The following is a 27,824-nucleotide window of genomic DNA, read 5'->3' as shown; positions in this document are numbered from 1 at the left end:
CTAAAATGCAATTAAAAAAAAAAGATTACAATATCTGCTTTTACTTACAGGTTTTCAGCCATGTCTTACTAAACACAAACGGTTTTTTTTATGATGTTTCTAAAATCATGTAGCAAGTATCATTGAGCATATCACCTTAATGACCATAAATATTAAAATCCCCACACCCAACAGGTCCTCTGAGTGTGTGGACCTGTCAGGAGAGCAGGTGGCTGGCTCCTCAACACCCTACTCCCACCTTAGGAAGGAGAATGGCCTTTCATACCTGTCATCATGAGAAGCAATTCTTTCTCCAAAGACCATCCGGGAAGGAGTTAAAGATAATATTCCGAGCTCCTGGAGCTGGGTTAAGAAGTGCTGTTCTGTTCATGAAATAAGTTGAATACACATTCAGAAAAGGGCTATTTTCCCAAATGTATCAATAAATGAAAGTACACTCAAATGTTTCACTTGGAGAGCTGTAGAAAACCTTTTTTTCTATTGACTCAATTTTACTAACTCACTGGGAAGGGAAAAAACAAACCAATCAAGCCAGACCCATAGTAAGGCAAAAACAGCATATGAACTAAGTTTAGTTATTTTTTAAAATATAAAAAGATTAAACTCATTTGCTTCTTAAGAGGAGTAGGCCAGGTATGGTGGCTCATGCCTGTAATCCCAGCACTTTGGAGGCCAAGGCAGGTGGATCACTTGAGGTCAGGAGTCTGAGACACGCCTGGCTAACATGGTGAAATCCTGTCTCTACTAAAAATACACAAAAAAGCTGGGTGTGGTGGTGCGTGCCTGTAATCCCAGCTACTCAGGAGGCTGAGGCAGGAGAATCGCCTGAACCTGGGAGGCGGAGATTGCAGTGAGCTGAGATTGCGTGCTGCACTCCAGCCTGGGTGTTTAATGAAGCCTACTGTCAAGAACTCTTCCAGAGCTACACTACAAGAAATAGAGGGCAAAGAGAGGGATGACAAGAGACCCTGAGAGAAGGTAAGGGTGGGACTAGGGCAGATCTAGGGATAGGAGGGATAAATGGTTCTAACCCAATCCCAAAAAAGGTCCCTATGCCAAGAATCTGTTGAAGCCTCCTCCTACTGGTCTCCTATCCAACTTCTCTTAGGTGCTCATGCAAATATTTGCTGGTTTTCATGGGGGTGGGTGGTGACAATGGAGAATGGAGGGCCAAAGCCACATTTTAGAAAACCAGTAATGGGCAAAAGCAGCTAAAACCTCAGGGCCTAAGATTCCCATGTCTGAATCCCCTACAATAGTACTCATCATTGACTTAAGCAATGTAGAGCATGTGTAATGATTAAAAGACTCCTTCAGGGATCCAATTGCAAAAATAACAAAATGAATGGATGTGTCACATGCCTCATGTACCCTCTGCTAAGATGAACATGCTCTTCAAAATGGGGGAAGTTGGGAATACTTGGGGACTGTGTGGTTTGGCCATTTCTGCCCCACTAGTGACTAAATTTCACTTCCTGTTTAATGTGCAGGGCAAGTCCTGTACTCACCCTCCCTCCCCACAACTGACTTTATTTTTCCAGGCATTCTGATGTGTTAAGTTGCCTGGCATAGCCCTTTCACCTACCTTCCTATCATGACCTATGACACAAACAACCTGAAGTTTCTCTGAACATTTCATGATTCATAGTAAGTTTAAATCTTTTGTGTGTGGCCTGCAGGTCAGCCAGAAGTACTTTATGGTTAACAGAAATGATTTATAGTAAGCTTAACATAAGTTCCCATATAAACAACTATGCTAACTTTCCGCCCTACCTCCTAGTATTTCTGATGCTGTGGCACTCTTCAGTTGATGTTTTGCTAGGTGCAGTTGATTTACAATTTCATTTTTAAAGCTGCTGCCCGTGGCACACAGCTCTATTCTAAATAGCATGTGTTGTAAAATTGTAAGCTGACTCATTAAACATTTCAATAGAAATCTGAAAAAATCAGTTTGCCTCACCTGTGACATTAGGATCACGCCTTGTTCTCCACTGAGGGACAAAAACAGTGATGTTTCTGTTGCCAAGCTTCCAAAAATATTCAACCGCAATTGCAATTCCACGACAAGAAAAGAACTTTTTTAGACCATGGCTAGAAATAAGAAAGGAAATTAAGTAAAATGTTATTTCTGTTTAAAGCATATTAAGTTTCACCATGAAAAGGTAACCTACACATACAACAAACAATAAGCAATGTTTCCTTCAATATTCTTATATTTTTGGGGATTTAGCTGCATAGTTTAAAGTTAGGACGGAATCCATTGTAGGGGACAGAACACTTAATAGTATCTTAGGACTTTTCTTGCATTTTGTTAATCTAACTGGGTATGCTGTTCTGATAGAAGGCAGTGAGCTCCATATACCTGTTCCCGTGACGGAAGAAAGGGACAAAGATGTGACACGGTCATCACCCCTGCAACCTCCAAAGATGCTGCTGTGTCCTGCCCCCAGAAGGCTCCACTCTGTTCTGGGAATGGCAATATTTATCCAGTTTATAGCTTACGAGAAACAAGCTGAGGGCAAGACTCAAATGAAACTAAATGGGGGCTGTGAAAGGCTATTTTAAGAAAGCAGAAAGCAGGGAAAAAAGTTTTTTTTTTGTGTGTTTTTTTTTTTTTTTTAAAAAGCCCAAGGAACAGTATAGAACACAGGTCAGCACACTTTTACTGTTAAGAGCCACACAGTCTCTGTCATATCACCCAACTCTGCCACTATGGTGTGAAAGCAGCCACAGACAACTGTTTAAGTGAATGTGTGTGGCTGTGTTCCACATTTACAGTAACAGGTGGTGGACCTGATTTGGCCCACAGTTTACAATCCTTGGTATAGAGGATTAAAAAAATGCCCACTCCTCCATCCATAACACATTTCACTGGAAAGCAAGAAAGTACTTAAACTTTACTCTCCAACAGTTAATTAAAAGTGGAGATAAAACATGTTAAAAGTTTAAAATTCTGCAGGTGGTAATTTATCTACTCATGGGTATTAGAAAGAAAAAAAAGACTAAAATTTCAAATAGTGATGATATAATTTATGTGATTAGCATAATTTAAGTTCACTGCTTCAATGGTCACTTAAAGATTCCAATAGCAGTACCCCCTGCATCTTCAGTCCTGTCTCCTCTCCGCACATCAAAACTGCTTTGTAGAAATACTTCACCTGAAAGTCCTGCCATTATGGGCATATGTGTCCCAAGTTAAACCCAGGTTCTCCTAATTCCAACCTACCCTGCAAACCCCAGTGATACTAACCTTTAAATGCAGCTGAGGCCTTTGATTCTGCTCAGGGCCTTCAAAGGCACTGTCCTTCTAGCCTAATCCTGCCTGGCTTCCAGGACCCTTCCTCGTCTGACAGGATCTGGCCAAGTGACCCTTCCACTACTATGTGACAACACTCTTGATTTTGGCCAGGTCTTGCCATCTCACCCCTCCTGGTCTCGAGCCTTTTCTTGTGTTGCTTTCCATATGTGTGATGCTCTTGCACCTTTTTCAAATGCCCTCAGGACTGAATTCTGACCCCTCTTCGTCTGTGAAGCTATTTCTAGACACAGGGCCTCTCTCAGACTCCTTCCTCTTCCGAGTTCCAATCCTATATGGTGGACCAGAATCACAGAGATAGAATGGCATTTAGATGCCTGGGTTAGAGAGAAAAAGGAATCACTAGGGATAGAGCAGCCTGCCTAGGTGGCACAGGCAGGGGGATGAGCTGGATCAGACTCGCTCCCTCACGTCTGCCAGTGCCTTTTCCACGACCCCACAGCGGGATTGTCATTCCACCGGCATCTGCATTCCTTGAGAGCAGGAACAGGCTGGACACTTTATGAACATCTAATGCTCTGTGACATTCAGAAGAGCTACTTACAAATTCCTGTTTTTAAAGGCTATTTTTTTTTTCTAGTGAACCATAACCAAGATATTTCAGAGGCCCTTACCCCTAAAAATGTATGTAAATAAACAAACCCAATCTTGATAATTCAGGAGTGTTTTATCTAAAAGCATTCAAATATGGCAAGAAAGTAGCAAAGAGACATTTGCAACTAGAAAAAAGACTGGGGGGGGGGTGATTTTTTAAAGGGAGCTTTTTTAAAAACTTTCAAAAATAATAAATCACCCATCACTCTAATTGCTTAACATCAGGAACATGCCTAGAGTTAATGTCAACCACAGCCTTAATTTGAAAATCCACAATAGAATAACCTGCTGGTTCTTAGAAAAACCAAGAAATATGTATATTTAGTCCTCGAAAGGATAACCCTTGAGAGAACTGCACTGAAAAAGTTTTGAAGGTGGCTCCTTGGTTATTTGACGGATACAAATGTATGCTACCTACTCTCCCTCTTTTCCTCAACAGCTTCTGGTGATGGCAAGAGCAGGAACTGGACAGAGGAAGAGTACCCAGTTCAATTCCACTGGGTCACCACATAACAAGGGTGGAAATGCAGACTGATGAATTCTGCTGCCCTAGACTCCTTACAAGTCTAGATGGGGAATAAAGGGAGTTTCTAGAAACATCAGCTCTCAACTAAATTCCAGAGTATTATTCTCAGTAATAAGATCATATCACTTTTGACACTCTTAAAAAATCTCAGGAGTGAAATTAAAACAATGGTTCAAAATTCTGGTGGAGAACATACAGATTTACCCAAAAAATAAAACTACAACAGCAAAAATTTAAGTGGAGTCAAAATATTGTCCTCAGAATAATACAGAGGGCCCACTAAAGACTCTTCTTCTTACTTCAGGTCCTATATCTTGACCAGGCAGACATGTGCTTACTAATAATCACTGTCTCCCAGCCTCTCTACAACTGAACCAGAGTAGCATGCTGACAGGTAAACCCAGACCAAAGGTCTATTTTGACCCAGAGACAAAGAATATATATGATAACACCTTGCTACTTACGGGAAGGCCAAAGCTCTGGGGCTCCCAGATTCAAATGCAGAATGAACAGTTATTAAGTCTGGGAGGCCAGGTGTGCAGGACCTCAAGAGATTTAAGTGCCTGCTTCCATAAAATTGGTTAAAACTTATATCATCTAGTTGTTTGCCATATTATAGAATACTGGCAACTAAAAGAAAGTGTCCCAAGTGGAGGACAGATGGGTGACACATAGTAGATAAAAACTTATGGCAGCCATAGCACCAGACAGGGAAATGTGGGGAACAGTGGAAAGCCCTTTCTGAGTTACCCAGGAAAAAGGAATTTCTTTTTATGGAAACCTAATATGGAAAAGACTAACATGAGAAAATGGTCAAAATACGTAATTCTGGCAAGGGAAGGGGCAAATCTCATCTACATGGAAAATTATCACCCCATATAAGTCAGGGGCTCTCATGCTGAAGATTCAGGCTGACAGTGCCCAAATGTTTCTCGGCCACTACTATGCTGTCTAGCCATATCATACACTGCAAACAATTTCCACTTACTCATCATTTGACTCATTCATGGTTATGAGGGGGAAAAAACAAGATATACAAAACTGGCAGCATTAAACAGGGTACTGTGAAATTTTTCACAGGTGGAAGGGGCTGTGGACCTCATACTGGATAGGCAAATGAACAAAGGCTTTTGCAAAAACACATGGAAGGGTGGGCCTAGGCTGCTTTAGGGTGGGGCTCACACCAGCAGATCCTGTTGCTTAAGGACTCACGTTTCCTTTTAACTACTTCCCCAACTACTTGGGCCAAATCGGTGAGCTTCAGTCAGCAGTGCTATGTAACCCAAGACTTAAGGATCCAATGATAACTTGGCCTGAAAATTCCAACTTTAACTTCTGTTGGAGGAGACAGGGTATATGGCAGCTCTGGGAAAAGACATTATGGGCCCAAATCTCTATCTCTGTAACCCTGGAGAAGATTTTTAAAGATATTTCATGTTGTATAAATTATAACTTTTGCCTCACAATTGGTGTGAAGGTTGTTTCATTTTAAAAATACAGTGCCTGACACATAATAATGGGTATTTTGGCTTTATCCCCAAAATCTGTTGCACTAAATATATGGCTTCAGTTAAAAATCTAAACTGGCCACTGGAATAGTAACCATGAAGTTACAAATGCGTGGTAAAATGTCACTAAAAAATCCTAAACTGGGTGTGGTAAGGCGTGACTATAGCTTCAGCTACTAGGAAGGATTGTCTGAGCCTGGGCAAAATAGTGAGACTTTACCTCTTAAAAAAAGAATAAAAATTCTAATTTGCTTTTAATTCATCAATAAGTTTTTACTGAGCTCCTACTACATATCAGGGACCATGGGTATTAGAGGTAGTTCATTGAACAGAAAGAAGAGACACAAATCAGTTTCTTCATGGAATCTGGTCAAAGTTAATTTACGCTTAACACTGAAGCAACTAATTTAGAATAAGGGTCGATTTTTTTCCCAATTTCCAAAAAAATTACTGAGGTAAAATTCACATCACTAAAATAATCAATTCAATGGCATTTACTACATTCACAATGCCATGCAACCACCACTTACATCTATCTCCAAAATAAAACTCAATACCCATGATGCAGTATCTTCCTAGAATAAGGGTACATCTTAATTACTGACATTTTCAGATCAATTTACATCAAACTAAGTACAAGTCTGTCTTCTTAAAGTAACACATTCTTTTGTAAAAGTATTGCCATTAAACAAGGACATCTGTGAATCCAAAGAAAATGCAAATCCTCCCAAAACAATGTTTTCAAAAAAATAATAATAATAATAATGAAAGTCAGCTTGCAGCTTTCCCTTAGTGTACTAATTAGTGGTTTTCAAAAGAGATGAGATGATACTGTACTCAAGGCATTAGGAAATATGTGGGAGTGTGTTTAGGGTGTCACAATGACTGGGGAAGGATATTATAAGCAAAGTGGGATGGACTAGATTTGCAAAACATCCTGTCACGGATAGATAGCACCACTCTAAATTCCAACAGTGACCCTGCCGAGAAATATCCCTGTTAACTACCCCAAAAGGTTTTTAAAAATCATCATAATCATTGTTCATTCTATGTAACTTGCATTTCCTATTCTTTGAACAGCAATTTGGAAAATCTTTCCAAGTGTAGAAAAGTGAAAGAGGATGAGTACTGCTCACAATTGTGACCTAAATTTTGTGTCACCAGTTGGCTCAAGAAATCCTAACAATGAATAACTTGTTCCGGGATTGGGGTGTGGGTGACTGAAGTTGTTTGACATTTTTGCTTAGATATCGCTATGCAGCTGCAGGTCATTTGCTGGGTTTCCCCTAATAGGGCTGCCAAAAAAACCAAAGTGAAATGACAATAAACAGTATTATTTGGAAATGAAGATAAGCATATTGCATATTTTTGCTACCTGTCTTCAAACTTTAACATCTGAAATGATGGCATTTTCTTTTTAACAGCAAAACGCAGCACCAATAATTCATTCAAATAAAAAGCAAAAGAATCTTTATATTTTAAAAAATACATACTAAAATATTTAAGAATATATATCTGAGATTTCCTTCAAATTAGGTGTGGAAGGCAGAGGTGAGGGCCAGGATGAAATAAAACTGCTCATGAGGTGGTATTTGTTGAAGGTGGGAAGTCATTATCTTGTGTATTTGAGAATCCTAATAAAACAATTTACAAAACAAAAATTATAAATATATAATAAACATGTATTTCAAAAATAACACTAATTTTTCAATCCAGTTTTCAATCCTAATAGGTATTCTTAAAAACTCAGGGCATTACCTGATCTTTCAGAACTCCTAAAAAATAAGTTACACTAACATTCGGCAATTCAGAAAAGCATTGTTGAGATTTGGCAACTTCTCCCTCATTCCATGTCCAGATGGCCTGTTTCTTGAATTGCGGCTTCTTGAAATGCCAAGACCTTGAGTATTTCTTCAAAATCACTGGTGTTAGATTAAATCTGGCCTAAAGTTGCCTCCATCCATAGAGACCTGCAACCTTATTATGTGAACAAATTGCAACCTGAGAGTATTCTTGTAAAAAATATGGCTGAATCTCAGCCAAACACAGCAGCCAAGCTTCAACCAATCACAGGCTGCCAATTGTTCAGACTATATCCATATGAGGCAAATGCCTCATAACAGTATGCCTGGATAAGGCAAATGACAACCCCTAGTCAATCAAGCTGTTTCTGGAGGGCACTTCCTTTTTCTGCCTATAAATGATGCCTGCCCTTATTCCTGGGTGAAGATCTCTTGAACCTCTCCTGGTTTAGGACGCTGCCAGATTCATAAATTATTGTTTGTGCACATCAACTGCTAAATTTCATTTGCCTGAAGGTTTTCTTTTAACAATGGGGGACTGGTTTTGAAAACTGAAGGCAGACTTAACATAGTTGTTGAAATGATATGGTAAAGATGTTCCTAAGGACAGATCAAAAGGCAACAGACTGCAGCTACTGAAACTCAAAACAGTTAAGTGACCTGCCCCAAATCAAACAGCTGGTCCAAAGTGTAGGGAGACTCTTGACCCTCACACTCTTCTTAGCCACAATCTTAAACTGCCCCTGGGAAAAGAAACTCAAGCCTATAGGTTTCAAATCAGAGGATTTTAAACTAAAAGGAGTTACAAGACAGGCTAACTAGAAGTGACAGGTTCATTAAATGATGTCTTTTACTAAAAACAAATAAACTTTTAGTAAGAGCAGAGGGCCACAATGAAGCTCAGACTAACTTCCTTTGAAGGGAAATTGCTCTATCCATAGAAGTACCTCACACCTATTATAACTGCACACTCTTGGCTAGAGATCTGGCATATTCCACCATAAGATCAAAAAAAATCCTTTTGCTTTAAACTCTGTTCTCTTCTTTAGAACATAATGGTACTCACAATATTAAGAATTTAATGACTTAAAAGTCACTATACTACATATCACTAACAATGGAATGTGAAAAGATAATTTTCTATCCTCTCTTGGCCTTAGAAATTAAGTTCAGCAGGGTGAAGTAAATCCAGAAGATGAACGGACAAAACCTTTCCAACCAGTTGGTTCTCATTCCCCTCCACCATTCAACTCTAAGGCTACAGATCAACAATATACATGTATGTACAGTTCCTATATACATGTGATTCAGAGACACCATTTAGAGCCCTATTTAAAATAAAATAATCTGTAGAAAATGGACTTACGTAATTGCAACATTGCTCCCATCTATAACAATGTGTTTCAAATTCATTCTCCCTGGTTCATTTTTTAATTCCAGCTTGTAGGGTACTTTTAGAGTATCTCGAAACCTTTGGACCCCAGTAACTGAGGAATCAATATGATCAGAAGGTCCTGCCAACCTTGCATCAGTAACTGAAGGTAACAGCTGGGGCAGTGGCATTGGTGAAGAAAGGGCTGAACAATTTGGCTTAGAATGAGGAGAACTACAACATCCTAAACGTTTTTCACAGGCAGATTTCATATTATTTGGAAGCAAGGGTTCTGGCTGCTGGTGTAAACCATTTTCAGGAAAAACAGGAACTCTGGGCTGGTGACTTGAAGGTCCCCTTGACACAAAATTGACTTCTTTGGGACTTGAAGAGGCAACAGAAGGTGAAAGGCCATCAGTTTCAGGGTCTATGTTACAAACATAGTTCTGGTTTGAACCCCAGACTTCATGTTTCTGTTCTATGGGCACTGTTCTGAAAGTATTAATTCTGCAATTTGAGGTACATGGTTTAGCTTCCCCTTTGAATGGTAACTGAGGAAATTTTTCTGCCATATTTTGCTGTGTGTGAGTCTGTGTTTTCTTTGGAGTGGAATCAGTTGTAAGCTCATTTGTGCTGCTATAAACACCTTTATTTTTGGTTTTGTTGGTCTCTGGATACACAATACCAGCTGAAAATTCTCTGTCTTCTTGGAATCTTTTATTTTCTTTTTCAATTTCCTCTAAGAGCAATAATGGTTCAGTAGATGGTCCATACTCCTTAATGACCTTTTCAACAATTTCTTGGGAATAGCCCATGGTTTTAAAAAAGTTTACGAGGATGTTGTATTCCATTTCCTCAGTAGTGTCTTTTGTATCTGGACTTAAATTTTCAGAATCGGTAGAAGAATCAGACAGGTCAACTATTACATTTTCAGCCAATGACTTAGCATCATGTGAAATCTCCCCCTCCTGAACATTTTCCGAAGAAAACTGCTTCTTGGTATGCCGTTCTTCGGAATCAGAAGATCTCCTTTTCTGACACATTCTCTCATGGGAAAGTGCCTCTTCCTCTGGGCTTAGACCATTTATTGGGTCAGAAAGCACATCTGGTGAGCTAGAAAGGACTGTGTCCATTTGTCGTGTAAGCTCAGAAACAGGAGTCCCAGCTTTATTTCTTGCCTCTTCCTGCAAAACAGTTTCATCTCTGGAAATATTCAGCCCTGTAGCAGCATTCTGTGTAAACTCTGTTTGTTGAGAATCTTTAATTTCAATAACATCATCATCCCCTGTTTCAAAGAGATTCTCCTCACCTTGTGTGAGTGTCAAAAGTTCTTTTTTCAAGGAAGTGGGCAAAATCAGCAAATCCATTGTGTAATTGTCTGCATGGGCTTCAACAAATTGTTTGAATTCTCTTTTTACCTCTGATTCTTTCTGACTACTGGGTAGGTTCTCCTTATTTTCAAAGAGCTTTACAAACTGTTGAATGTGACTCCTAGCCATGACCACGGCCTCCGCACTTCCTCTGATGCCAAGAAGGCCAATGTCCAGAATGCAGAGGTCGGCACAAGTATCCTGAATCAAGCTTTTCAGAAACAGGCTCTCTGCCCCAACAAAAATGCAGTGCATGGCCTTGGGGTAACATTCTCTTTCTTCTAGTTCAGGTTCACAGATTCCTTTAATATATTCCTGCAAAGAGAAAATAAGAAATTAAGTCAATTTACAAAAGTTCCTTATAGCACATAATAAATTGCACATGTAACTACAAGTGTCAGGTTGATTTTATAAAAATCACAAACATATTTGTAATTTTGAACAAAATGTTATGTTTTAAATAAAACATTGAAAATAAGATATACCTTGCTTAAATCATCTTTAGATGAATTGAAATTAAAAAGATATAAAAGATATACCTTTATATAAAAGAAAATAAAAGATATACCTTGCTTAAATCATCTTTAGATGAATTCGCACCCAAATTTAAATTTTATGCAATGTGATCATAGGGATTTGCTGAATTACACAGTGGATAATCCCAAGGCTGGATTTACATCTCTAGTGAAAAGATATCTTTGCTTGCTACCAGTAATTATTTCCATGACACAATCAAGAAATAAGATTATCAAATCAAGTGATTCACTAGAGAACAAATCTTGACTTTTACTACTGTTACCCTTGGTTTCCAGATTTCCTGAAGGTATAAAGAATAACATTAATTTTTTTTGGTTTTTATTTTGCAAAGCAAAAGCAAGTTTATTAAGAAGCAAACAAAAAATATTTTACAGTGGTTGAAACAATCTATATCCTGTATGAGTTTATGTCTGTTTCCTACAGAAAACCAGACTGTTAAATTAAATGCAGATCTAGTAGAACAAGTGAATGCTGGACAATACTGCTGTTCTCAGATGTTGGTATTGAAGGAGGTTGAAATGAGGCAAGAAAGGGAACTGAGTTCCCTTAGCAATTAGTTGCTACTGGAGTCAGAAGTATGAATCAAGCAGGCAAGCAAACACACACACAGGAACATATCTGTTAATAACTTCGGCTCTGGGGTCACTGTCTTGGTCTAAAATTCCAGCCATATGACTGATACTATCTTGCTCAAGTTACCTAATCCCTCTGAGCCCAGTTTCTTCAACTATAAAAGGAATGAAATCTCAGTGGTTTCGAGGGAATTAAAAAAGATAATGGAAGTTCAAGTTTTGACAACAGTGCCTTGCACATAGTAAGTGCTTACTAAATAGTAACAATGCTGTTACTTAAATAATCAGTGAAAACTTTCTGGAGAGACATTTGTAGGTAATACGCCTGGATGGAGATCTATGATCCATACTTTAAACTAAAATTAGAATGGTGTTACCAAAAAGTTAAACCTGCGCAGCATCAGTCAAGAAAAGGTAAGTAAAAGCCTGTACTTACCATATTCTTGCTATGATGGTCGTCACACAACTTTAGTGAGAATATTCAAACGTGTATAAACATTCCTTGCTGCATCAATGATTTAGAACTACAACTGAGACGTGGGTCACCTCTGCAGAAGTCTGACTTGCAGACCCTGACTTAATGGTGGATGAATGAATGCACTCTCACATCATTACAGTGTTTCAAGTGAGCTAGGGATGGCCATAGTTTGCTTCAGAGAACAAAATGCAACAAATCGACCTAGACCCTCTCTGTCCATCACACATGTATTCCCTCAAGATTTTACAAGAGGTTCTAAGTTAACACACTTGTGGATAATTAACAGAGAATGGTTACACGAATGATAAAAGCTTTAGGTTTCCAGCCCAGAGTAAACACTATTAACAGGTAATTCCTCTTTGACCTCTCACTGAGAGAGCCATCCAGCACAAAGTTAGCATGAGTAAACAGGGGAGAGACAAAGGGATGTGGGGTAAATAGACTAAAACTGGGAAAAGCCTCATCCCAATTTTCTCCCTAACTTAATGGAGCCGTGGGCCGCCTTTGGCCTGCCCCAGTAAAACCTTTTTGGCCTTCCAAAAGGTTTAAGACTAATCTATAACTTTTACTAAAAATTATTAATATTTTGCCAGCCACCCCGAATGAATAGCAACATACAACATTTTTGTAAGTAGATAGAACACCAGATATATGAGCTCCCTTACCTCCTTCTAAAAGCACCTTAGTATTTATGATTTTGGTGGTGAGGCATGGAGGTAACTGGTGCTAGGTAGAGTTCTGTCTTATTTTTTCAGACACAGGGTCTTGCTCTGTAGCCCAGGCTCAAGTGCAGTGATGTGATCTCGGCTCATTGCCAACTTCTACCTCCTGGGCTCAAGCGATCCTCCCATCTCAGCCTCTTAAGTTGCTGGGACTACAGGTATGCACCACCACACGTGGCTAATTTTTGTGTATTTTGTACACATGAGGTTTCATCATGTGGCCCAGGCTGATCTCAAATCCCTGATGAGCTCAAGCAATCTGCCTGTGTTGGCCTCTGAAATGCTGGGGTTTCAGGTATGAGCCACTGTACCTGGCCAAGCTCTGTCTTTTTAATACAGCAGCCTATTTTTTTGTGAACATGTCAACTGAGTTAAACACAAAGTACTGTAACTTATCCCCTTTTCCTGAATGTGCAAAAGTGTTAAATACTGATGTCAGCATCCCTGAATCTCCAAAGAGGCAAGCAACATTTAGCTCTCACTTGTTTGAAATTATGCTGTATTTAGGTTGTCGCTTTAAAGTTTTAAAATTTATTTTGAAATAATTACAGGTTCTCAAGAAGTTGCAAAGGTACTACATAAAGTCCTGTGTATGCTTCAGTTTCCTCTAAACATTGTATCTTACGTAATTACAGTACAATTTCAGTCAGGAGACACATTTCTGTCCATATAGTTCTATCATATGTGCACTCACTTTATCATATGTACAGCTTCTTGCAACTACCACTTCAGTCAAGATACAGAACTATCCCATCACCACAAAGATTTCCCTCATTAACCCTTTATAGTCATGCCCACCTACTCCTACCTTCTATCCATAACCCCCCACAATCTTTTTCCATTTCTATAATTTTGCGACTTCAAGAATGCTATATAAATGGAATTATACATGACTTTTGGGTTCGCTTTTTTTTCCACTCAACACGCTGATGCTGAACTCCATACAAGCTGTTGCACATATCAAGAGTTCATTCCTTGTTACTATTCAGTCGTATTCCATGGGATGGATGAACCAGGTTTTTATTCATCTCCCTACATTTTGGTTGCTCCTATTTGGAACTATTACAAAAAAAGCTGCTATGAACAATCATGTGCTAGTTTTTATGTGAACTCAAGTTTCATTTCTCTGGCATAAATGCTCAGGAGGGCAACTGTTGCTGGGACGTATGTTAAGTGTGTGTTTAGTTTTAAAATGGACCGCCAAACTATTTTTCAGAATGGCTATACCATTTTACATTTCCCCAACCATGTTTGAGAGATCCAGTTTCTCCACAACATTGCCAGAATTTGATAGTCACTATTTTTTATTTTACTTGCTCAAATAGGAATGTGGTATTTGGTCTTAGTTTACATCTCCCTAATATAGTGGCATTAAACATCTTTCCATGTACTACTTACCATTTACATACTCTCTTTGTTAAAATACTTATTCCTTTTGTCCACTTTCTTCCTTTAAAAAGTTTTCTTTTAGGCCAGTGCAGTGGCTTACACCTGTAATCCCCACACTTTGGGAGGCCAAGGTGGGCAGATCAGGAGGTCAGGAGATCGAGACCATCCTGGCCAATATGGTGAAACCCCATCTCTACTAAAAATATAAAAACTAGCTGGGTATGACGGTGCGTGCCTGTACTCCCAGCTACTCGGGAGGCTGAGGCAGGACAATCACTTGAACCTGGGAAGTGGAGGTTGCAGTGAGCCGAGATCGTGCCACGGCACTCTGGCCTGGCAACAGAGCAAGACTCTGTCACAAAAAAAATTTTTTTCTTTTTTTTTTTTGGAGGGGGGGACAGTTTCGCTCTTGTTACCCAGGCTGGAGTGCAATGGTGCGATCTCGGCTCACCGCAACCTCCGCCTCCTGGGTTCAGGCAATTCTCCTGCCTCAGCCTCCTGAGTAGCTGGGATTACAGGCACGCGCCACCATGCCCAGCTAATTTTTTGTATTTTTAGTAGAGACGGGGTTTCACCATGTTGACCGGGATGGTCTCGATCTCTTGACCTCGTGATCCACCCGCCTCGGCCTCCCAAAGTGCTGGGATTACAGGCCTGAGCCATCGTGCCCAGCCAAAAATTTTTTCTTTTAATTTAGCCTGGGTAACACAGTGAAACCCCATTTCTACAAAAAATATGCCAGGAGTGGTGTTGTGTGCCTGTAGTCCCAGCTACTTGGGAGGCAGAGATAGGAGGATAGCTTCAGCCCAGGACGTTGACGCTGCAGTAAGCCAAGATCATGTCACTGCATTCTAGCCTGGGCAAAAGAGCAAGACTCTATCTCTAAAACCATTTTTTAAGTTGACAAATAATGATTGTGTGTGTACATATTTTTCTATATACAAATATGTGTGTGTGTGTGTGTATTTTTAGAGACAAGAGTTTCACCCTTGTCACCCAGGCTGGAGTAGAAAGGCGTGATCTCAGCTCACTGCAACCTCTGCCTCCTGGGTTCAAGCAATTCTGCTCCCTCAGCCTCCCAAGTAGATGGGATTACAGGCATGTGCCACCACAACATGGCTAATTTTGTATTTTTATTAGAGATGGCACTTCACCATGTTGGCCAAGCTGGTCTTGAGCCCCTGACCTCAGGTGATCCACCTGCCTCAGCCTCCCAAAGTGCTGGGATTACAGGGATTAACCACTGTGCCTGGCTGATTGTATATATTCATGGGTTACATAGGGAGGTCTTGATACATATAATACATAGTGATCAGAACAGAGTAATCAGCATATCCATCCCAAACATTTAGCATTTCACTGTATTGGGAGCACTCTATATCCTTCTAACTATTTGAAACTATGTATTATGGTTAACTATAGTGATTCTATAATGATATGGAATACCATATCATTATAGATTTATTCTCCCCAGGGAGCTGTAATTTTGTATCTTCTAACAAATCTCTCCCTATCCTTCCTAGTCTCTCCTGTCCTGTCCATTTTCTAATTGCATTTTTTTTTTTTTTTTTTACTGTTGAGTTTTGAGAGCTCTTTATATATTCTAAGAGTCTTTTGTCAAATATGTGGCTTGTAGACATTTTCTCCTAGTGTGTAGTTTGTTTTCCCATCCTCTCAACAGGGTGTTTTGTGACAGCAAGTTTTTAATTTTAAGGAAGTTCGGTTTAATGATTTATTCTTCACCAAGCCTGAAGTACTGAAGACTTCTCCAATGTTATCTTCTAAGTTACACATTAAACCTATGATCCATTTTTAGTACATTTTAAAATAAGGTGAGGTTTAGCTTGAGGTTCATGTTTTTGCCTATAGGTACAATATTGCTGTAGCACCAATTCTTGAAAAGGCTATTCTTTACCACTGAATTGCACCTTTGTCAAAAAATCACTTGGCCATACTTGTGTAGGACTACTTGTGAGTTCTCTATTCTGATCCAATCTATGTATCTATCCCTTCATCAAGACCACACTGTTTTGATTACTGTAAGCGTATAATGTCTTAAAATTGGGTAATGTAATGATTTGCTACCTCTTTATAATTTTTTCAATTGCTTTAATTATTCTAGTTCCTCAAAGCTGGAGGCATCAAGCTACCTGACTTTAAACTACACTACAAGGCTACAGTAATCAAAACAGCATGGTACTGGTACCAAAACAGAGATATAGACCAATGGAACAGAATAGTGACCTTGGAGGCAATGTCACACATCTACAACCATCTGATCTTTGACAAACCTGATAAAAAGAAGCAATGGGGAAAAGATTCCCTGTTTAGTAAATGGTGTTGGGAAAACTGGATAGCAATGTGCAGAAAGCAGAAACTGGACCCCTTCCTGACACCTTACACTAAAATTAACTCCAGGTGGATTAAAGACTTAATAAAAGACCTAAAACCGTAAAAATCCTAGAAGACTAGGCAAAACCATTCAAGACATAGGCATAGGCAAGGACTTCATGACTAAAACACCAAAACAATGGCAACAAAAGCCATAATAGACAAATGGAATCTAATTAAACTCCAGAGCTTCTGCACAGCAAGAGACAATCAGAGTGAAATGGCAACCAACAGAATGGAAAAAATCTTTTTGCAATCTACCCATCTGACAAAAGGCTAATATCCAGAATCTACAAAGAATTAAAACAGGTTTACAAGAAAATAACAAATCCATTCAAAAGTGGGCAAAGGACATGAACAAACACTTTTCAAAAGACATATATGAGCCAACAAATACATGAAAAAATGCTCATCGTCTCTGGTCATTAGAGAAATGCAAATCAAAACCACACTGAGATACCATCTCACTCCAGTTAAAATGGCAATCATTAAAAAATCTGGAGACAACATATGCTGGAGAGGATGTGGAGAAACAGGAACACTTTTACACTGTTGGTGGGAGTGTAAATTAGTTCAACCATTGTGGAAGACAGTGTGGCAATTCCTCAAGGACCTAGAAATAGAAATTCTATTACTGGGTACATATCCAAAGGATTACAAATTGTTCTATTATAAAGATACGTGCACATGTATGTTGACTGTGGCACTGTTTACAATAGCGAAGACCTGGAATCAATCCAAATGCCCATCAATGACAGAATGGACAAAGAAAATGTGGCACATATACACCATGGAATACTAGGCAGCCATGAAAAATGATGAGTTTGTGTCCTTTGTAGGGACATGGATGAATCTGGAAACCATCATTCTCAGCAAACTGACACAAGAACAGTAAATCCAACACCACATGTTCTCACTCATAGGCGGGTGTTGAACAATGAGAACACATGGACACAGGGAGGGGAGCATCACACACTGGGATCTGTTGGGGGAACTAGGGGAGGGACAGCGGGGGGCAGGGAGTTGGGGAGTGATAACATGGGGAGAAATGCCAGATATAGGTGATGGGGATGGAGGCAGCAAACCACATTGCCATGTATGTACCTATGCAACAATCCTGCATGTTCTTCACATGTACCCCAGAACCTAAAGTACAGTAACATATATACAAATTAATTAATTTAAAATAATTATTCTAGTTCCTTTGTTTTCCTGTACACATTTTAGAATAATTTTGTCTGTGTCTACAAAATATCTTGCTGGAATTTTATCAGCAATTGTGCTGACAATTACATGTCAGCAAGTGACATGAATCTGAGGATAACTGACATCTGCTGAATTTCCTCATCCACGAATCTCGTATTTCTCTTCATTTATTTACATCTAATTTGCTTTTTTATTAGCCTTTTGAGTTTTGAGAATATAAATCCTGTATGTTTTGCTAGATTTCATGTTGTAGGAATTTTATTTTTCTGAGTGACTGCACACAGTGTTTTATTTTAAATTTTGGTTTCTATGTGTCCACTGTTAGTATATAAAAATATAATTGATTGCTGTATGTTAATCATGTATCTTGCAATCTTCCTGAACTCACTTATTCCTATTAAAAGTTCAAGGATCTGTGTGTATATGTAGTTTCCTGGGGAATTCCTACAGACAATTATGTCATCTCCAAATATTTCTTTTCTGATTTATATGCCATTTATTTTCTTGCCTTCCTGCAGTAGCTAGAAAGTACAGCACTATGTTGAGGAGCAGTGGTGAGAGTGGATACACTTGCCTTGTTAATGAACTGCTGGTAAAAGCATTCAGTCTTTTTCACGATTAAGAATGATGTAACCTGGAAAATTTTTACCAATGTTCTTTATCACATTGAAGAAGTTACCTAGTTCTCTAGGATCATTAATATGAATGGGTGTTGAAATTAACAAATGCTTTACTGCATCAATTGATACAATCCTGTGATTATTTTTCTTCCTCAGCCTATTAATATGGTTGGTTACATTGACTTCTGAATACTGAACCAGCTTGTATCCCTGGAATAACCCCTACTTGATTATGGTGTATAATTCTTTTACATATTGATACATTACATTTGTAAACATTTAATTAAGAATCTATACATCTTTTGCATCTATTTTCATAAGGGACTTTGGTCTACAGTTTTCCTTTTTGGTACTGTTCTTGTCTGGTAGGCATCAGGGTAATATAGGCTATACATGAGTTAAAAGTGTTCTCTCCTCTTGTAGTTCTTGGAAGAGACTGTGCAAAATTGATGTTAATTCTTTTTTAGACATTTTAGCATTTAAGTGGCAGAAATATCCCTTTCAACACCACTTTAGTGGCATCCTGAAACTTTGATATGCTGCATTTTCATTTAGTTCAATATATTTTTAAAAATTTCCCTTTTGACTCATCAATTTAGAAGTGCTATTTAAAATTTTTGAAGATTTTCTTGCTATCCTTCTGTTATTAATTTTTAGTTTAATTCCTTTGTGGTCAAACACTATATGACTTTATTTTAAATTTATTAAGAATTGTTTTATAGCCTAGCATAAGGTCTATCTTGAGAGTTCTACAGGTGCTCATAAAGAATGTGTATTCTGCTGTTAAGTGGGATGTTTTATAGATGTGTACTAGAACCTGGCTGGTTGATGGTGGTGCTGAGTTCTCCTAAATCCTCATTTATTTTCTACTTAATGATTCCATCAATTGTTGAGAGAAAGCTGTTGAAGTCTCCAACTATAATTGTGGATTTATCAAGTTCTCCTTTCAGTTCTGCCAATTTTTGGTACACATATTTTACAGCTCTATTGTTAGGAATATAAACATTTAGCACTGTTACATAATGTCTTCTTGAACTGACTCTCTTATCATTACGTAGTTTCTCTTAATCTCTGGTAATTTTCTTTGCTCTGATGACAGTAATATTGTCACTCCAGCTTTCTTCTGAATAACGTTTGCATGGCACATGTCTTTCTTCCTCCTTTTAGTTTTCACTTACCTGTAATATTTCAATTCAGTTTCTTGAAGACACCACAGATTGATCATATGTTTTAAATCTATTCTGATAGTACCTATCTCTTAACTGGAGTGTCGATTTACATTTAATGTGACTGTTGGCAAATCTGTCTACCATTTTACTTTTTTCTACTTTCTTCCTATATTTGACTCCTGTTCTAGCTTGTCTTCTTTGGCATTACACAAACACTTAGTATAATAATTTACCTACCGCATTTTTTTTTTTCTTTGTGAGACAGAGTCTTGCTCTGTCGTCCAGGCTTGTGTGCAGTGGCACGATCTTGGCTCACTGCAACCTACATCTCTCAACCTCCATCACTTCTATCTCTGAGGCAGTGACTCTCATAGCTCAGGCTCCCAAGTACCTGGGATTACAGGTACACCACCACACCTGGCTAATTTTTTCTATTTTTAGCAAAGACAGGGTTTTGCCATGTTTGCCAGGCTGGCCTCTAACTCCTGGGCTTACGTGATCCACCTGCCTGGGCCTCCCAAAGTGCTGGGATTACAGGGAAGAGCTACCATGCCCAGCCACTACTGCATTTTTATCTCTTCATATAGTTTTTAAGTGGTGATGTTACTGATTATAATACTCTTAATTTTCAGTCTACTTATCATCAATATTCTATCATTTCATAAAACTATACCACTTATATTAATCATGTTTCTTATTTTCTGTATCATATGATGCTTTGACATGTTGGGGGACCTTTCAGGCAATGAGACAGGCTGCCCCTTCCAGAGCCAGCTAATTCCTAGGGGTGGTCCCCAGCTTGTCTGGAGGATGTCTTTTAGGTGCAGACTGCCTGACCCAGTGCCATGCTCTCTCCCCTCTCTTTAACTTTTACATACCAAGCCAATATTTCCCCTGCGCTAAATCACCTTAAGGCCAGGAACCAGACAACCAAGGACAGTCCCTATAAACCCTGTGAAAATTATTCAAACGATCTAATCTAACTATTTACCTCGCCCTGCCTTCCCTTTCCCACAGAAGACCCAAAAAGTCTCTGGCTTAGGTTTTCCTCTGGCCTGCCTCTGCCTTGTGACCAAAACCTGATGCTTTTCCTGTGGTCCTGCATGGCATGGCATGTCCCCTTCTCTCAGCAAATATAAGTCGTAAATTCTCTCAACGACATTGGCCTGTGTTGTCACCGCCATAAATTCAAATCCCATAGGTACAAATTTTAGAACACCAACATACAGGCTTCTTTATTCCTGGTTCCTTTCCTCTCTCCCAAGTTACGTTATAGTGAAATCATACATTTTATTTACATGCATTTGAAACCCCACTGGACAACATTGTAAGTTTTGCTTTCATTGTACGAAACTCATTTTAAAGAAATCAAGAGGAGAAAGTAACCTATTACATTTACTCAGATATTTACCATTTATATTTGAAGAACTTTCCTTAGGAGAATACCTAAGGAATAGACTGTCTGGAGTAGACTATGGGCAATAGTTTCCCTTTAGTTTTTCTTCAACTGAGAATGCTTTATTTCACTTTAATTCTTGAAGGATAATTTCCCTGGATAGAGAATTCTGGGTTAACATTTCTTTTTTACCAGCAAACTGAGAATAGAAGAAAATGGGTTAACATTTCTTCTCTTTCATCACTTAAAAAATATTGTGCTACTTTCTTCTGGGCTGTGCAGTTTCCAGTAAGTCATAGTCATTTGAATTGTTGTTCCCCCACATGGAGTGTGTTTTTCCTTGGATGCTTTCATGATTTTTTTTTTTAAGTCTTTGGTTTTCAGCAGTGTGCTTTCAATGTGTCTGGGTATGGAAATCTTTGGGTTTATTCTGCTTGTGTTCTGTGAACTTCTTGAATCATCATGTTCATATCTTTTGCCAAACCTGAAATGTCTCCAGCAATTATTTCTTCATATACTTTTTCAGCACCACATACTTCTGCCATTTGGTTCCTCTATCTTCTATTTCTTTGCTGAAACTTTCTTTTTCTACTGGTTTTAAGAGTATTTGGGATTGCCTGTAGACTATTTTCAGTTCCTGGTTGAATATTTTAGTATTTTGTCAAATATGTGCAACATCTGTGTCATCTCAGCATTGCTGTCTTTTCCTATAAGAATTGAGATTTCCCTATCCCTTTATATGCCAATTTAGTATTATATCCATTTTGAACAATGAAGAATTATGAAGCCTTCAATCTTGTTTAAATCTTACAGATATTGAAACTTTTGTTTTCACAGATAGTTGACATAACTAGATTCAGGCTGCAAGCTGCAACTTGTCTTCTGAGCTGTGGTTCCAATATCAGTTCAGTTTTCAAAGCACTACAATGCTATTTTTTCATTTTAATTTTTGACACAGGGTCTTGCTCTGCCACGTAGGCTGGAGTGCAGAGGTGCCATCATAGCTCACTGCAGCCTCAACCTCCTGGGTTCAAGTGATACACTTCAGCCTCTTGAGTAGCTGAGACCACACGCACATGCCACCATGCCCAGCTAATTTTTGTAAATTCTGTAGAGATAGGGTTTCTCCATGTTGCCCAGACTGGCCTTGAACTCACTACTGGGCTCAAGCAATCCACCTGCCTTGGCCTTCCAAACTGCTGGGATTACAGGCATGAGCCACCTTGCTGGCCTGCAATGCTATGTATCCATTCCACACGTATGCCACTGTGTAGCCAATTCTAGGACTTGGATAGTGGTCTTTTTGTTAATTCAGTTCTCAAAAGCCTTTCTTAATGCTGATTAGGAACAGATCCATGCACATGTAGCTTGGGGATGAGCCAAAAGGATCATAAACAACTTCATGGCTCACTTTCCTGAACTCTTCCCTTTCTGCTACCTTCCTGGTACTTTCTGGTTTCCTAGGGTTCCTCCTTTGGTCCCCCACCCAGAAAGTTGAGGCTTTTGATTAACCCACTCTGCCCTGTACGTCTGCAACTGTGCTTGGATCCAGCCAGGACACACAGAGAGAAAAATCAATGGAGCCCACAACCCCAATTAGAGAGAAAGGTCCTCCTATGTTGGAATTTTGGTTCCTGCACGCTTCGACTGCCACTACCAATACATGATTATTTGTGGCTAGATTCCATAGAATAAAGAAGAAAAAAAAAAAGGAGGAGGTTTCACTCTAAATTTTAGATGCTCCCTTTTCTGTCCCTCAGGCCGAAACCAGAAGGTTTTTCCTAGTGCCCATTTCTACTTCCAGGTGGAGCTGTGTTAGGTTCATGCTGGAGGATTAACGAGGGGAACGAATGGTAAACTCACTACTGGTTTGGTGGTGCTTTTTCTTTGAGATGGAGTCACACTCTGTAGCCCAACCTGGAGTGCAGTGGCACAATCTTTGCTCACTGCAAAGTCTGCCTAAGGGGATCAAGCAATTCTTTTGCCACAGCCTCCTGAGTCGCTGGGACTACAAGCACGTACCGCCATGCCCGGCAAATTTTTTGTATTTTAGTAGAGATGGGGTTTCACCTTGTTTCCCAGGGTGGTCTAGAACTCCTGAGCTTAGGTGACCTGCCTGCTTTGGCCTCCCAAAGTGCTGGGATTACAGGCATGAGCCACTGTGCCCAGCTGGTGGTACCTTAAATTCTGGTCTTTGTTCTAAATTTGCCTGCTACTATTTATTTTTCAGTGTCGTTAAATAGTTGCTGTATGCATTCTGTCTGGTTTTTACAGCTGTATTCAGTAGGACAGGGTGTAGCGTGCTTACTCTTTTTTTAATTGATTTAATATTCAGCAATCTTGCTAACGTGTGTGTGTGTGTGTGTGTGTGTGTGTGTGTGTGTGTGTGTGTGTTTTAGACAGAGTCTTGCTCTGTTGCCCAGTCTGGAGTGCAGTGGCACTGGGTTCAAGCGATTCTCCTGTGTTGGCCTCCCGAGTAGCTAGGATTATGTGTGTGCCACCTCACCTGACTAATTTTTGTATTTTTAGTAGAGACAGGGTTTCACCATGTTGGCCAGGCTGGTCTCGAACTCCTGGTTTCAAGAGATCCTTCTGCCTCAGCCTGCCAAAGTGCCAGATTACAGGCATGAGCCACTGTGCCTGACCTGATTACTCTATCTTACCCAGAACTGGAAGCGTCTTGCCTGTTAATGTAAGTGACGCTGCCCACCCAAAATGTATATAAATGAATAGATGAATTCACATGGGACAAATACTATTGAGATTACTGTGCAGCCACTTGGATAAGGAAAAGTTGATCACATCTCCTGAGTGGGCCACCAGCAACAACTAGCCAAGCTGGAGAGGAGAGATTTATTCTCTACATCAAAGATCCTTGAAACAATTACTCTCTCAAAAGGGGCTATTGCTCTATCTGACCCAAGGTAAAGCCCACCTGTTGACAGATTCTGCCCAGATACAGAGCCTCCATTTCAGAGTTAGCATCAAACAACAAAAGCACCCACACTAGAAGAAAGGCCTGAATACAAAAGCTGGAAGCCAATTAAACAGATCACACAGAGAACTGCAGGAAACTAGGTAATGCAGGGCACAAAAGAAAACCTACACAAAATTTTAATTAGTGGTTTCAACAGATACAAAATGATACTGAACCCACACAACAGGAATCAGGATGCTAAAAGAAGGGAAAGGAAGGAAGAAAAAGAAGAGAAAAAGGAATCAGAATAGAAATGCAGGCAAATTAAGAATGATGGCCAAAACAAGAGTCAATAGAAAAACTGAAAGACAAAAGGGAAGTAATCTTTTTAAAAGTACCATGAAAACAAAGAAATGGGGAAAATAAGAAAAGAGACCTTAAAGGTCCACCTAGGATATCCAAAATCCAAATAACTAGCATTTCAAAAAGAGAGAATAGCAATAAACACAGAAATAACATAACAGCATTTCCTGCAACTAAAATACACAAGGTGGCTGGGTGAGGTCACGAGCCTCTAATCCCAGCACTTTTGGAGGCTGAGGTGGGTGGGTCACTTGAGCCCAGGAGCTCGAGACTGGCCTGGGAAACATGGAAAACCACATCTCACAAAAAAACACAAAAATTAGCCAGGCATGGTGACATGTGCCTGGAGTCCCAGTCAGCCAGGAGACTGAGGTGAGTGGATGACTTGAGCCTGGGAAGTTGAGGCTGTAGTGAGCCATGTTTACACCACTGCACCCCAGCCAGGGTGACAGGGTGAGACCCTGTCTCTAAATAAATAAATAAATAAATAAATACAAAACATAAGAAGCCAAGCATAATTAGTGAAACAATTACAACTTTCTTGGAACTAAAGGAGAGAAACATCTTGAAAGGTAACACAAAACACCTAGGCATGATTACTTTCAAAAGTCCCACAAGAAAAATCCTGGGAGCAGGGTGGGAACAAGACATACAAAAAATGACAGTAAGAATGTCACAAATTCTCAAAAGCAGTTCTGGATGATGGGGGTGGGGGATCGGCAGGCACTAATGTATCCAAAATTCTAAGGTAAGATGATTTTCAATCTATAGTTCTATATTTATCACATTACATATCAAATACAACATAAAGACCCAAAAAATTACTCCTATGGATTCTTTTCTTAGGAAACCTATCTGACAGTGACATTCACCAAAAATAAGGGAGATGAAATAATTAGTTATACAACCCAAGAGTAGCAAATAGAAGTCCAAACATCATAGTTATGCAGCAGACAAGCTGAAGAACCAGCTGATTAGAGGAGGGAAGAAGGTTTTAGGGGTGTTCTCCCCAAAAGGATGCTAAATAGAGATAGAAATAAATACTTATAAAAAATTAATGGTATATATATAATACATTTCACAAGTGAATGAAAACAGGGCAGATACAAATTTTAGGAAAGGCTTGGGCGTGGTGGCTCATGTCTGTAATCCCAGCACTTTGGGAGGCTGGGGTAGGAGAATTGCTTGAGCTCAGCAGTTTGAGGCCAGCCTGGAGGCAATACAAAAAAATCAACTTTTAGACTCTACAAAAAGTTAATAAATTAGCTGAGCATGGTGGTGCGTGCCTGTAGTAGCAGCTACTCAGGAAGCTGAGGTGGAAGGACTGCCTGAGCCCAGGCGGAGGCTGCAGTGAGCTGAGATGGTGCCACTGTACTCTAGCCTGGGCAACAGAGCAAAACACTGTCTTAAAAAAAAAAAATCCAGGAAAAAAATTAAAAGTTGTACCAAGAAAACCCCCATAAACGTAGTATGGTACTTGGTTCTGTAGTGGGTAACTAAAAAACGTAACTATATTAGAAAAAGTCGGATAGTTTTTTTGTCTCATTTATCTTAAAGAAAGCGATTAATGCCTACAATTGATAAGAAAGAGCAGTATGAGCCAGGCACAGTGGGAGGCCTAGGCAGGTGGATCATTTGAGGTTAGGAGTTCAAGACTAGTCTGGCCAACATGTTGAAACCCCATTTCTATTAAAAATACAAAAATTAGTCAGGTATGGTGACGCGCATCTGTAGTCCCCGCTACTCAGGAGGCTGAGGCAGAAGAATCACTTGAACCTAAGAGGTGGAGGTTGCAGTGAGCTGAGATCATGCCACTGCACTCCAGCCTCGGGTGATAGAGTAAGACTCTGTTCTTAAAAAAAAAAGAAAAGAAAAGAAACGGCAGTACAGCTGACCCCTGAACAACACAGGTAAGGGGTACTGACACCCCCCAACACAATAGAAAATTCATCTATAACTTTTTGACTCCCCCAAACTACAAATAGCTTACTGTTGACTAGAGGCCTTACTGATAATGAAAACAGTCAATTAACATAATTTTATATGTTCAATGTATTATATACTGTATTCATAATAAAGTAAGCTAGAAGAAAGAAAATGTCATTAAGAAAATCATAAGGAAGAGAAAATGTGTTTATTATTCATTAGTAAAAGTGGATCTTCGTGAAGGCTTTCATCCTTACCTTCACACTGAATATAAGCAGACCAGTGCAGTTCAAACTCTATGTTGTTCATGGGTCAACTGCATATTATTTATAATTATTTAGGTAACCATTAGAACAAACAGCTAAAAACAGTAAAAAGTTACCTCTAGGAAGTTGGAGAGGGTTGGAAGCAAGGAACTGCTGCTGTTCACACAAATCTTTTAGTACTAATTGATTTTCTGTTTTAAAACCATGTGTATATATTATTTTAGTACACTTCCCACCTTCTAATTTTAATCAAAAAATTTTCAAGTAGAGGCATAGCATGCTATGATGTGTCACTGATAGTTTTGGCTCTAACTGTAAGTTTTGCTTGTTTCTTGTCTGACATTTGAGATAAGGAATGTCAACAGTTAAGAAATATTATGAGTAATTTATCCACAAAAGAAACATTTTCTATTACTTCTCTGTTAGTTTTCTGGATTAGTTTAATTATTATGTAAGAAACGCTGTTTGAAAATGTTAAATCTGTACCTAACTGTATGACTTCAAATGTTCTTCAAACTATACAACCAAAATAAAATGTAAAATTAAACTGGATGTTGAGACAGATAAGACCAGTTGGACAACCTTAATTTTTTGTCATTTTTTAAAACGGCAATCGCAAAAGTCTCAACATTTTAATCAACTAAAGTCAATCTTATATATTTGAACTTAGGCAATTTTGTACTATAAAATTCTCAATCTGAGGTATTACTTAGAAACAAATCCACTGACTTCTCATAGCATATACAACAATCCTTTCACAGAAAGTGATATCTAGGGGAATATATTCAGATATTGTTTGGATTACAAAATTATATGAATCAGATCCTCTGAGAACATCATAGAGGGCTGGAGAAGAGCTCTTGGGTCTCCTGAGCTGGAAAAGTGTGTAAGCACTGGCAAGACTGGCAAAGAAATACTCAGCACAGACAGGGCTGTCTGACAGTATTCCTCATATAACTCAAACTAGTATCACAAGATTTACTCCCTAATTTGGGAAAGAGCTGTGCAAAATGCTCATGACTGCTTCACATCCACAAACCCACTTTATTTTTTTTGGTCCTCCAAAAGCAATTATCCGGTAAGATTCAGATTTCATTAACAATTTATTCTTCTGAAGTACTCAGTAGCAACAACTGACTATTATATTCAAGTTCAGAAGGGAACAATAAAGTATACAGCATCATTACATTTGAGATGTTTGGCCACTACTTACACTGGTAAGAAAGATAACGCAGTCCAAATACTCATCATTTGAATTGGTTGTACTTGGTATCTGAACACTTTTAATGTTAGTTAAAAGTTATGTCCTCCATCCTACAATATTCTTACTCTGTTCTACTTTACTCAGGCTTTTAATAAAAATGGGGGAAGGGCATGATGTAAA

At 39.1% G+C, this 27,824-nt stretch overlaps 1 protein-coding gene across 1 annotated transcript in view; it reads right to left on the bottom strand.

The window, feature by feature from the left end:
• Positions 1-27,824, bottom strand: part of N4BP1 (NEDD4 binding protein 1) — a 72,668-nt gene that overhangs the window by 12,695 nt on the left and 32,149 nt on the right. Inside the window, exons 2-4 of the mRNA XM_010347825.3 lie at positions 9,113-10,803; positions 1,961-2,091; positions 266-362 (exon numbers count right to left, since the gene is read on the bottom strand). Of these exons, the coding sequence (XP_010346127.2) occupies positions 266-362; positions 1,961-2,091; positions 9,113-10,803 (1,919 nt within the window). The remainder of the gene's footprint in view (positions 1-265; positions 363-1,960; positions 2,092-9,112; positions 10,804-27,824) is intronic.

This window comes from Saimiri boliviensis, chromosome 1, assembly GCF_048565385.1.
Source record: "Saimiri boliviensis isolate mSaiBol1 chromosome 1, mSaiBol1.pri, whole genome shotgun sequence".
NCBI lineage: Eukaryota > Metazoa > Chordata > Mammalia > Primates > Cebidae > Saimiri > Saimiri boliviensis.
This window is presented reverse-complemented; position numbering and strand designations above follow the sequence as displayed.